The sequence below is a fragment of the Hyla sarda genome, chromosome 2, assembly GCF_029499605.1.
Source record: "Hyla sarda isolate aHylSar1 chromosome 2, aHylSar1.hap1, whole genome shotgun sequence".
Taxonomy (NCBI): domain Eukaryota; kingdom Metazoa; phylum Chordata; class Amphibia; order Anura; family Hylidae; genus Hyla; species Hyla sarda.
The window spans coordinates 20,850,543-20,863,993 of NC_079190.1; the positions used below are offsets into that span (position 1 = coordinate 20,850,543).

General features: G+C 45.4%; 1 protein-coding gene across 16 annotated transcripts in view; it reads left to right on the plus strand.

The window, feature by feature from the left end:
• Positions 1-13,451, plus strand: part of PICALM (phosphatidylinositol binding clathrin assembly protein) — a 129,882-nt gene that overhangs the window by 61,872 nt on the left and 54,559 nt on the right. For all 16 annotated transcript variants that reach the window (XM_056561301.1, XM_056561306.1, XM_056561309.1 and 13 more), the window contains exons 6-9: positions 3,891-4,002; positions 5,522-5,628; positions 8,219-8,260; positions 12,892-12,977. In XM_056561301.1, the coding sequence (XP_056417276.1) occupies positions 3,891-4,002; positions 5,522-5,628; positions 8,219-8,260; positions 12,892-12,977 (347 nt within the window). The remainder of the gene's footprint in view (positions 1-3,890; positions 4,003-5,521; positions 5,629-8,218; positions 8,261-12,891; positions 12,978-13,451) is intronic.

A 13,451-nucleotide genomic window follows, 5' to 3' on the forward strand; every position in this document is an offset into this window, starting at 1 on the left:
AGGGGTTAAACACGCCAAAAACACTTTATTTTATTTTTTGCATGTAAAACTGACATGGTTTAAATGATTTCGACCTCACACCGACATTGATAAATCTCCCCATAAGGGTAAGGACACACGCAGCATATTTCACCCTGCGCAAAATGTGTCTGCTCATAGGAGAATATGCAGCATGAGATCACGGTAGGAGTCCGACCAGCCTAAATCTGTGCTTTCTGACCTTGGTGCCTCCAGCTGTTGCAAAACTACAACTCCCAGCATGCCCGGACAGCCATTGGCTGTCCGGGCATGCTGGGAATTGTAGTTTTGCAACAGCTGGGAAACATTGATTTGAGCTGTGCTCAAGCATAGACAGAATAGAGCTCGAACAGCACATTATACGGGCTGTAGGAGAAAAAGTAAGCAGCGTTTTTATCCCCTTAGCAACCACGGACGTAAATGTACGTCCTGGTGCGACGGTACTTAGAGCACCAGGACGTACATTTACGTCCTGTGTATGACTGCGAGCTTCGGAACAGTGCTCACGTCGTACATGGCAGGTTCCGGCTGCTAGCAGCAGCTGGGGACCCGCCGGTAATGGCAGACATCTGCAATCGCGCGGATGTCCGCCATTAACCCCCTCAGATGCCGCGATCAGTACAGATCACGGCATCTGCAACAATGCGCATGTTAAAATAGATGATCGGATCGCCCGCAGCGATGCCGCGGGGAATCCGATAATCTGTAATGGCGGACATAGGTCCCCTCACCTGCCTCCGTCAGTCTCCAGAGGTCTTCTGCTCTGGTCTGAGATCGAGCCGACCAGAGCAGAAGATGGCCGATAATACTGATCAGTGCTATGTCCTATACATAGCACTGAACAGTATTAGCAATCAAAGGATTGCTATAGATAGTCCCCTATAGGGACATAAGTGTAAAAAAAATTAAAAAAAAGTTTAAATATGTAAACAGAAAAAGTTAAAGAAAAAGTGAGAAATCCTCTCCCCCCAATAAAAATGAAAATTGTCCATTTTTCCCATATTACCCCCAAAAAGCGTAATTATTTTTTATAAACATATTTGGTATCACCACATGCGTAAATGTCCTAACTGTGAAAATATAATGATAATGATCCTGTAAGGTAAACGGCATAAACGTGAAAAGTAAAAAAAGTCCAAAAATACTGCTATTTTGTCACATTTTATTCCAAGAAAATTTATAAAAAATGATCTAAAAGTTTAATATATGCAAATGTGGTATCGATAAAAAAAAGTAAAGAATGACGGCGCAAAAAATGAGCCCTCATACCGCCCTATATACAGAAAAATGAAAGTTATAAGTGGTCAAAATAGGGCGATATTAGATTACTGATTTTGTACAAAAAGATTTACCGTATATACTCGAGTATAAGCCGACCCGAGTATAAGCCGAGACCCCTAATTTTAACCCAAAATCCCAGGAAAAGTTATTGACTCGAGTATAAGCCTAGGGTGGGAAATACCTCATCCCCCCCTGTCATCATCCAGACCCGTCATTAACATCCTCATCATCCCCTTGTCATCATCCCACACATCCCCCCTTCATCATCCCCTTGTCATCATCCCACACATCCCCTTATCATCCCACACATCCCCCCTTCATCATCCCCTTGTCATCATCCCACACATCCCCTTATCATCCCACACATCCCCCCTTCATCATCCCCTTGTCATCATCCCACACATCCCCTTATCATCCCACACATCCCCCCTTCATCATCCCCTTGTCATCATCCCACACATCCCCCCTTCATCATCCCCTTGTCATCATCCCACACATCCCCTTATCCCACACATCCCCCCTTCATCATCCCCTTGTCATCATCCCACACATCCCCTTATCATCCCACACATCCCCCCTTCATCATCCCCTTGTCATCATCCCACACATCCCCTTATCATCCCACACATCCCCCCCTTCATCATCCCCTTGTAATCATCCCACACCCCCCCCCCCTTCATCATCCCCACCCCCCTTCATCATCCCCACACCCCCCCCCCCCCTTCATCATCCTCTTCTCATCATTCGCCCTCAGTGGTCTTCAACCTGCGGACCTCCAGAGGTTTCAAAACTACAACTCCCAGCAAGCCCGGGCAGCCATCGGCTGTCCGGGCTTGCTGGGAGTTGTAGTTTTGAAACCTCCGGAGGTCCGCAGGTTGAAGACCACTGCGGCCTTCAACATCATCCAGCCCCCTCTCACCCCCTTTAGTTCTGAGTACTCACCTCCGCTCGGCGCTGGTCCGGTCCTGCAGGGCTGTCCGGTAAGGAGGTGGTCCGGTGAGGAGGTGGTCCGGGCTGCTATCTTCACCGGGGGCGCCTCTTCTCCGCGCTTCCGGCCCGGAATAGAGCCGTTGCCTTGACAACGACGCATCTGCGTCGTTGTCAAGGCAACGTGACTATTCTGAGGCCGGGCCCGAAGCGCTTAGAAGAGGCCTCCCCGGTGAAGATAGCAGCCCGGAACCACTATCCCACCGGACGACCTCCTCACCGGACAGCCCTGCAGGACCGGACCAGCGCCGAGCGGAGGTGAGTACTCAGAACTAAAGGGGGTGAGAGGGGGCTGGATGATGTTGAAGGCCGCAGTGGTCTTCAACCTGCGGACCTCCGGAGGTTTCAAAACTACAACTCCCAGCAAGCCCGGACAGCCGATGGCTGCCCTGGCTTGCTGGGAGTTGTAGTTTTGAAACCTCTGGAAGTCCGCAGGTTGAAGACCACTGCGGGTGGGGGAGTTCACTCGAGTATAAGCCGAGGGGGGTGTTTTCAGCACGAAAAATCGTGCTGAAAAACTCGGCTTATACTCGAGTATATACGGTAGATGTTTTTTTAAGCGGTGCAAAAATATAAAAGTATCTAGCCATGGGTATCATTTCAATCGTATTGACCCACAGAATAAAGAGCACACGTCATTTGTATCAATAATTTTTAGTGTGAAAACGAAACCCTCCAAAATGTGCAAAATTGTGGTTTTCATTTAAATTTCTTCCCTAAAAAAAATATTTTTTTTTGAGTTCGCTTTACATTTTATGGTAAAATGAGAGGTTTCATTACAAAGTACAATTGGTCATGCAAAAAACAAGCCCTTATATGGGTCTGTAGATGGAAATATAAAGGAGTTATGGATTTTAGAAGGCGAGGAGGAAAAAATTAAAATGCAAAAATAAAATTGGCCTGGTCCTTAAAGGGGTAAATTACTTCTATTAAAAAATCTTAATCCTTCCAGTACTTATTAGCTGCTGAATACTACAGCAGAAATTCTTTTCTTTTTGAAAACACAGAGCTCTCTGCTGACATCATGAGCACAGTGCTCTCTGCTGACATCTCTGTCCATTTTAGGAACTGTCCAGAGCAGCATATGTTTGCTATGGGAATTTCCTTTTACTCTGGACAGTTCCTAAAATGGACAGAGATGTCAGAAGAGAGCACTGTGGTCATGATGTCAGCAGAGAGCTCTGTGTTTCAAAAAGAAAATAATTTCCGCTGTAGTATTCAGCAGCTAATAAGTACTAGAAGGATTTTTTTAATAGAAGTAATTTACAAATCTGTTTAACTTTCTCGCACCAGTTGATTTAAAAAAAAAAAAAAAAAGTTTAACCTTTAAGGTTAAAATGGGCTTAGTCCTTATGGGGTTAATAATGACCAATGGAGACATTTTTTTTTTTTGCTCCATAAGTATAAAATGAAGATATAAAAAAAGCTTTAAGCTTTCAGTAGCCATTAAACCTAATGGTTTTCCAATCTTAGTTCAGCCAATATCCTTCTGTGCCCGGGCACATTGTTCTGTTTTTATCCCTCATTGTGCTGCGTGAGATCGCTGAATCGCTCTGCTAGGATACAGGCGTCTTCTCATCTTTTCCTTCCCTCTCCAACCTCAGGTAAACGCCAACGAGCTGACAAATGGCGTCATTAATGCCGCGTTCATGCTGCTCTTCAAAGACGCCATCAGACTGTTCGCTGCCTACAACGAAGGGATAATCAATCTTCTAGGTAAACGTCTCCCTTCTGTTTCTGCCTATATAAAGCAATCTCTCTCAATTTGCATTTCTGTTTTATATAATCGTAAGGTCGGAGGCTAACATCAGTTCCTGCATTTTACTTTAAAAGGTTGTACTGATCCTGACTTATCCTGTGTTATGTTCAGAGCTGTACTCACTATTCTGCTGGTGGGGTCACTCTGTACATACATTACATTACTTATCCTCTACTGATCCTGAGTTATATCCTGTATTATACTCCAGAGCTGTACTCACTATTCTGCTGGTGAGGTCACTGTGTACATACATTACATTTCTTATCCTTTACTGATCCTGAGTTATATCCTGTATTATACTCCAGAGCTGCACTCACTATTCTGCTGGTGAGGTCACTGTGGACATACATTACATTACTTATCCTGTACTGATCCTGAGTTATATCCTGTATTATACTCCAGAGCTGCACTCACTATTCTGCTGGTGGGGTCACTGTGTACATACATTACATTACTTATCCTGCACTGATCCTGAGTTATATCCTGTATTATATTCTAAAGCTGCACTCACTATTCTGCTGGTGAAGTCACTGTGTACATACATTACATTACTTATCCTGTACTGATCCTGAGTTATATCCTGTATTATACTCCAGAGCTGTACTCACTATTCTGCTGGTGAGGTCACTGTGTACATACATTACATTTCTTATCCTTTACTGATCCTGAGTTATATCCTGTATTATACTCCAAAGCTGTACTCACTATTCTACTGGTGAGGTCACTGTGTAAATACATTACATTACTTATCCTGTACTGATCCTGAGTTATATCCTGTATTATACTCCAGAGCTGTACTCACTATTCTGCTGGTGAGGTCACTGTGTACATACATTACATTTCTTATCCTTTACTGATCCTGAGTTATATCCTGTATTATACTCCAGAGCTGCACTCACTATTCTGCTGGTGAGGTCACTGTGGACATACATTACATTACTTATCCTGTACTGATCCTGAGTTATATCCTGTATTATACTCCAGAGCTGCACTCACTATTCTGCTGGTGAGATCACTGTGTACATACATTACATTACTTATCCTGTACTGATCCTGAGTTATATCCTGTATTATACTCCAGAGCTGTACTCACTATTCTGCTGGTGAGGTCACTGTGTACATACATTACATTTCTTATCCTTTACTGATCCTGAGTTATATCCTGTATTATACTCCAGAGCTGCACTCACTATTCTGCTGGTGAGGTCACTGTGTACATACATTACTTATCCTGAGTTATCTCCTGTATTATACCCCAGAGCTGTACTCACTATTCTGCTGAGTAACATTCTGTAGAATGCCGGTAAAGGATCAGCTTTTACAGAGTGATCTATCATTGTTCCTTTCCTGGAATCTGTGTCTTCTCTTTGTAAAGTGGAACCAGATCCCTTTATCTTCGGTGAGACTGCTGAGTTCTGCCGGAAATATTTAGCTTTTATCTCTTTGTATTAACTATGGATTTATTTCTCCCTACAGAAAAATATTTTGACATGAAAAAGAACCAGTGTAAGGATGGACTGGACATATATAAGAAGTTCCTCACTAGAATGACTCGAATCTCAGAGTTCTTGAAAGTAGCAGAGGTAAGGAATATAACGTTTATCCACAGCAATGCTTCAGATTTCATACACTACATAAAGATATTGGGTTGTATAATTTTATTCTCACTTATCCACAGCTACCCCTAGGAAAACTTAGGAGATTTTGTGTTCAATGCATAAACTGCATACAGTGAGCTCCACCTAGTGGTGACTGTAGGCAGACAGAATCTCTGCAGATAATTTGGAGCTCTCACTGCTATAAAGGGTTATTAAAGAAGAACCTTTTTGTTTTATTTATTTTTGCCCATATCATGCACACTCTACATCACTAGTCCAACAGCGCTATCTGTTTTCCTCCAGCACAGCTGCATCCATGTGTTTAGTTACTGAAACTGGGTCATGTGATCACCAGCCTGAACCCCTTAAAAAATCACAGTGCTTAATAGGGTAATCCAGGAATAGAAAAACTGAGCTAATTTTGTTTAAAAACAGCACCACACTTGTCCCCTGGTTATATGTGGTTAAAAAATTTTGTTCCGTTCTTTTTATTTGTATTGGTCTGCGATACCACATGCAACCTGAGGACAGAGGGGGTGCTGTCTTTGGAAGAAATCAGCTCTGTATTTCTAATACTGGATAACCCCTTTTAATGTTACAGGAAATATTCTGTCCTTGCTCTGTGTACTACTTTTGCGATCTCTATAAGATCAGGATATATACTAGTTATACACTTTCCCTTCAGCTCTATCTGTATACTGCTACTGCTGTCACTATGTCATCAGCCTTTATTGTATCTATACACCTCCCCTCCAGCTCTATCTGTATACTGCTGCTGTGTATGCTGCTATCTCTATAAGATCAGGATATATAGTAGTTATACACCTCCCCTTCAGCTCTATCTGTATACTGCTGCTATCTCTATGGGTTCAGGATATATAGTAGTTTTATAGCTCCCCTCCCAGCTCTATCTGTATACTGCTGCTATTTCTAAGGAATCATGATATATAGTAGTTAGAGCTGGGAGGGGAGCTCTATGACTCCTACATATCATGATCCCATAGAAATAGCAGCAGTATACAGATAGAGCTGGAAGTGTATAACTACTATATATCCTGATCCCATATGGATAGAAGCAGAAATATACAGATAGAGCTGGAGGGGAGGTGTATAACTACTGTATATCCTGATCCCATAGAGATAGCAACAGTATACAGATGGAGCTGTCTAACTGTATACTGCTGGTGCTATCTCTATGGGATCAGAATATATAGTTGTTATACATCTCCCCTTCACTCCAGCTCCATCTGTATACTGCTGATATCTCTATGGTGATCAGGATATATATAGTAGTTATACACTTCCTCTCCAGCTCTATCTGTATACTGCTGCTATCTCTGTGGGATCAGGATAATTTCGTATTTATACACCTCCCCTTAAGCTATATCTGTATACTGCTTCTGCTATCTCTATGGGATCAGGATATATAGTAGTTATACACCTCACCTCCAGCTCTATCTGTGTGCTGCTGCTATCTCTATGGTAGCATGATATATAGTAGTTATACACCTCCCTTCCAGCTCTATCTGTATACTGCTGCTTTCTTTATGGCATCAGGATATATATAGTGGTTATACACCTCACCTCCAGCTCTGTCCGTATACTGCTTCAATCTCTATGGGATCATGATATATAGTAGTTATACACCTCCCTTCCAGCTCTATCTGTATATTGCTACTGCTATCACTATGGAATCAGGATATATATAGTAGTTATACACCTCCCTTCCAGCTCTCTGTATACTGCTGCAACCTCTATGGGATCAGGATATATAGTAGTTATACACCTCCCCTCCAGTTCTATCTGTCTACTGCTGCTATCACTATGGAATCAGGATATATATAGTAGTTATACACCTCTGCTCCAGCTCTATCTGTATACTGCTTCTGCTTCTGCTATCTCTATGGGATCAGGATATATAGTAGTTATATACCTCCCCTCCAGCTCTATCTGTATACTGCTGCTATCTCTATGGGATCAGGATATATAGTAGTTATACACCTCCCCTCCAGCTCTATCTGTATACTGCTGCTATCTCTGTGGGATCAGGATATATAGTAGTTATACACCTCCCCTCCAGCTCTATCTCTATACTGCTGCTATCTCTATGTGATCGGGATATATAGTAGTTATACACCTCCCCTCCTGCTCTATCTGTATACTGCTGCTATCTCTATGGGATCAGGATATATAGCAGTTATACACCTCCCCTCCAGCTCTCTGTATACTGCTGCTATCTCTATGGGATCAGCATGTATAGAAGTTATACACCTCCCTTCCAGCTCTGTCTGTATACTGCTGCTATCTCTATGGGATCAGGATATATAGTAGTTATATACCTCCCCTCCAGCTCTATCTGTATACTGCTTCAATCTCTATGGGATAATGATGTATAGTAGTTATAACTCTCTGATGCTGTGTTCACTCATTACATTTTTGCTGCAGTTGAGCAATGTAGTAAAGGTGTGCAATTGTTTACATATATTATGGAAAAAATGGGCAAAATGCAGTGAAAGCTTGAAGTTCCTTCTTTTGCTGTAAACCGCGTTTTTTTATTTTCTTTCCTCTTTTCTAGCAAGTCGGGATTGACAGGGGCGATATACCCGATCTATCTCAGGTAAGCGCATGGTTATAATTCAGACCAGTGTTTCCCAAGCAGCCGGCCCCCCAGCTGTTGCCAAACTACAACTCCCAGCATGCCCGGACAGCCAAAGGCTGTCCGGGCATGCTGAGAGTTGTAGTTTGGCAACAGCTGGAGGCACACTGGTTGAGAAACACAACTTTAGACTGTATTAAAATGTCTGCACTTTCTAAGTTAAATATAGATGTCCGTACGCATTCAAGTTGTTCTACCATTATAGCAAAAATCCTGCAAGGTCGTGGGGTTTCCAGCACTAAATAAATAGCTTTGTTGAAATAATTTTTGCTTACATGTGTCCTCCATGGTGGTGCTACAACTGATCTGCAGTTGGCATTAATCCAGTGGCAGCTCCTGACAGAATCCGTTTCCTTCCTCCTCTGGCAGCTTACAGTATAGTGTCCCCCCCCCCCCTCATTACCCTAAAGAATGTGTCTTGGAGCGACAAGCTTCTTTCTACCATTACAGTCATCTTTTATACATTCCAGTCTCAGGGAGATTTGGGGAAATTCCACTTTGACAGTCATGCAGGGGTTTCCCACCACCGCCACCATGTCATGTCTGGACTGTCTTTGGTCACAGCATTACGGGTATATAGCCACTAGAGATGAGCGAACTTACAGTAAATTCGATTTGTCACGAACTTCTCGGCTCGGCAGTTGATGACTCGTCCTGCGTAAATTAGTTCAGCTTTCCGGTGCTCCGGTTAGTTCAGCTTTCCGGTGCTCCAGTGGGCTAGAAAAGGTGGATACATTCCTAGGAAAGAGTCTCCTAGGAATGTATCCACCTTTTCCAGCCCACGGGAGCACCTGAAAGCTGAACTAATTTATGCAGGAAAAGTCATCAACTGCCGAGCCGAGAAGTTTGACGAATGGAATTTACTGTAAGTTCGCTCATTTCTAATAGCCACGTTGTTCAGATCATCGATCTTCTGTACCCAAGCGTCTCTTGAGCCAGTTTCCGTGTCTTGTTTTCTGGTCTCCACCTTCTGTGCTCTCCATCTGTCCAGGCGTCCACTGCTCTTCCTGGCATTTTTCCGCCATGTTTACTTTAATCGGTTGACTCTGGATGGGGTTCTCTTGTTAAAGGGGTACTCCGGTGGAAAACGTCCTTTTTTTTTTATCTATTTTTTTTATCAACTGGTGCTAGAAAGTTAAACAGATTTGTAAATTGTTTATATTAAAAAAAAAATCTTAATCCTTCCAGTGCTTATTTGCTGCTGAATACTACAGGGGAAATTCTTTTCTTTTTGGAATTTCCTCTGTAGTATTCAGCAGCTAAGTAGTACTGGAAGTATTAAGATTTTTTAACAGAAGTAATTTACAAATCTGTGTAACTTTCTGGCACCAGTTGATTTAAAAAAAAAAAAAATAAATAAAAGTTTTCCACCGGAGTACCCCTTTAACGAAGGAACGAACGAACACACTGTGCAACTAGCTCTCTCCTGTACCGCCACCACAAGCGTGCAGTATCCCCGGACCGGATCAGTCAAAGCAGACGTCCAGCGCTTGGTGCAGTAAAACCAGGTACTTTATTGTAGGATCATCGGACACAAACATACATCAGGACAAGCACCGACGCGTTTCTGACCGTTATGGTCCAAAATGCGTCGGTGCTTGTCCTGATCCCCTTTCCTTATTGGTTGTTCTTCCCACCCTAGGGGATTGCTTTGGTATGTCCCATCAGTATCGGTGTCCCCCAATGAAGAGCAACAGAGAAAAGGACATTTTTTGTACACACTGTAGAATCTTTCTCGCAGTCTTCATTGGGGGACATGGCACCCACCCATTTCTTCATTTTTTTGTCCTGATATTCTTATTATTCAGTTATTGTTTTATTTTTATATTTTTATTCGGGATTCTTTTCTAGGGTCCTACGGACATAGTGCAGCCTCCCCTTCATCTGTGGTGCTGCCTCCCCTTCATCTGTAGTGCTGCCTCCCCTTCATCTGTAGTGCTCCTCCCCTTCATCTGTAGTGCTGCCTCCCCTTCATCTGTAGTGCGGCCTCCCCTTCATCTGTAGTGCGGCCTCCCCTTCATCTGTAGTGCTCCCTCCCCTTCATCTGTAGTGCTCCTCCCCTTCATCTGTAGTGCTGCCTCCCCTTCATCTGTAGTGCTCCTCCCCTTCATCTGTAGTGCTGCCTCCCCTTCATCTGTAGTGCTCCTCCCCTTCATCTGTAGTGCTGCCTCCCCTTCATCTGTAGTGCTCCTCCCCTTCATCTGTAGTGCTGCCTCCCCTTCATCTGTAGTGCTCCTCCCCTTCATCTGTAGTGCTGCCTCCCCTTCATCTGTAGTGCTCCTCCCCTTCATCTGTAGTGCTGCCTCCCCTTCATCTGTAGTGCTCCTCCCCTTCATCTGTAGTGCTGCCTCCCCTTCATCTGTAGTGCTCCTCCCCTTCATCTGTAGTGCTCCCTCCCCTTCATCTGTAGTGCTCCCTCCCCTTCATCTGTAGTGCTGCCTCCCCTTCATCTGTAGTGCTCCTCCCCTTCATCTGTAGTGCAGGCCTCCCCTTCATCTGTAGTGCAGGCCTCCCCTTCATCTGTAGTGCTCCTCCCCTTCATCTGTAGTGCGGCCTCCCCTTCATCTGTAGTGCTCCTCCCCTTCATCTGTAGTGCGGCCTCCCCTTCATCTGTAGTGCTCCTCCCCTTCATCTGTAGTGCAGGCCTCCCCTTCATCTGTAGTGCAGGCCTCCCCTTCATCTGTAGTGCTCCTCCCCTTCATCTGTAGTGCTCCTCCCCTTCATCTGTAGTGCTCCCTCCCCTTCATCTGTAGTGCGGCCTCCCCTTCATCTGTAGTGCTCCCTCCCCTTCATCTGTAGTGCTGCCTCCCCTTCATCTGTAGTGCTGCCTCCCCTTCATCTGTAGTGCGGCCTCCCCTTCATCTGTAGTGCGGCCTCCCCTTCATCTGTAGTGCGGCCTCCCCTTCATCTGTAGTGCGGCCTCCCCTTCATCTGTAGTGCGGCCTCCCCTTCATCTGTAGTGCTCCCTCCCCTTCATCTGTAGTGCTCCCTCCCCTTCATATGTAGTGCGGCCTCCCCTTCATCTGTAGTGCGGCCTCCCCTTCATCTGTAGTGCGGCCTCCCCTTCATCTGTAGTGCGGCCTCCCCTTCATCTGTAGTGCGGCCTCCCCTTCATCTGTAGTGCGGCCTCCCCTTCATCTGTAGTGCGGCCTCCCCTTCATCTGTAGTGCGGCCTCCCCTTCATCTGTAGTGCGGCCTCCCCTTCATCTGTAGTGCGGCCTCCCCTTCATCTGTAGTGCGGCCTCCCCTTCATCTGTAGTGCGGCCTCCCCTTCATCTGTAGTGCGGCCTCCCCTTCATCTGTAGTGCGGCCTCCCCTTCATCTGTAGTGCGGCCTCCCCTTCATCTGTAGTGCGGCCTCCCCTTCATCTGTAGTGCGGCCTCCCCTTCATCTGTAGTGCGGCCTCCCCTTCATCTGTAGTGCGGCCTCCCCTTCATCTGTAGTGCGGCCTCCCCTTCATCTGTAGTGCGGCCTCCCCTTCATCTGTAGTGCGGCCTCCCCTTCATCTGTAGTGCGGCCTCCCCTTCATCTGTAGTGCGGCCTCCCCTTCATCTGTAGTGCGGCCTCCCCTTCATCTGTAGTGCGGCCTCCCCTTCCTCTGTAGTGCGGCCTCCCCTTCCTCGGTAGTGCGGCCTCCCCTTCCTCGGTAGTGCGGCCTCCCCTTCCTCGGTAGTGCGGCCTCCCCTTCCTCGGTAGTGCGGCCTCCCCTTCCTCGGTAGTGCGGCCTCCCCTTCCTCGGTAGTGCGGCCTCCCCTTCCTCGGTAGTGCGGCCTCCCCTTCCTCGGTAGTGCGGCCTCCCCTTCCTCGGTAGTGCGGCCTCCCCTTCCTCGGTAGTGCGGCCTCCCCTTCCTCGGTAGTGCGGCCTCCCCTTCCTCGGTAGTGCTGCCTCCCCTTCCTCGGTAGTGCTGCCTCCCCTTCCTCGGTAGTGCTGCCTCCCCTTCATCTTTAGCGCGGCCTCCCCTTCGCCCCTCCTGGCGCTGCCTCCCCTTCGCCCCCTCCCCCCCTGCAGTTCTGCGCTATGGTACTGTCTGCGATTTCTTGCCAGACACTCCTGTGTAAGACATGACCTAATAGAATAAAGCAGTAATAACAAATTACTGTTCCATATTGCAGTAAAATTGGTGCAAATATATATATATATATATATATATATATATATATATATATATATATATAAATAAAAAAAAAATAAATAAAAGGTGACATCACTATTATCTGCTGAAATTTAGCCAGGACTAAGAACTTCCTGTGATTTAAAGCATTGTTTCCCAACCAGGGCACCTCCAGCTGTTGCAAGACTACAACTCCGGGCATGCTAGGAGTTGTAGTTTTGCAACAGCTGGAGGCACCCTGGTTGCGAAACCCTGATCCAAAGTTTTGACGTCTTTTGGCTGCTATTTTGTCCTTTAGCTACCACTGTTATCCTATCATAGCCAGTCAGTATTGGGTCACATGGTTGGCATATCTGTTCCATCTGCCACCATTGCATTCTTTTTATTTTTTTTGTGTAATGCTGAATACATCTGAGGTTGAATGCGGACGTCTTGCTGCCGGATTATCTTCTGATTTGGATGTTTTCTTTATCTTCGCAGGCTCCAAGTAGTCTACTCGATGCCCTAGAACAACACTTAGCCTCTTTGGAAGGGAAGAAAATCAAAGACTCGACGGCAGCAAGCAGGTAGACTGGCAGAGAGCAGCCGTAGTGTCCTGTGCAGCTGTCCCATGGGAGTCCTCATCTGGGTCATTGCTGCAGACTATCGCTCCACACTTTCTTTTAGTGTTTGTATTCTATTATACTGGATATATTTAGTGCTTCAGATCATAAAGCTGTAACTCACGTCAGGGGAAAATCTTATATGGAGATTATACAGTACATGTAGATCAGTGTTTCCCAACCAGGGTGCCTCAAGATGTTGCAAAACTACAACTCCCAGCAGGCCTGGGCAGCCTTCGGCTGTCCAGGCATGCTGGGAGTTGTAATTTTGCAACATTTAGGGGCTCCCTGGTTGGGAAACACTGATATAAATACACTAATCTCTTTCTGTAGAAGCTTCTGTCATATGTCACTGACAATGTAGTACTGCCCAAACTTACATCATTCTGCTGCAGAACATCATAATACACCCTTCTACTACTGAAGATCGTCATACTA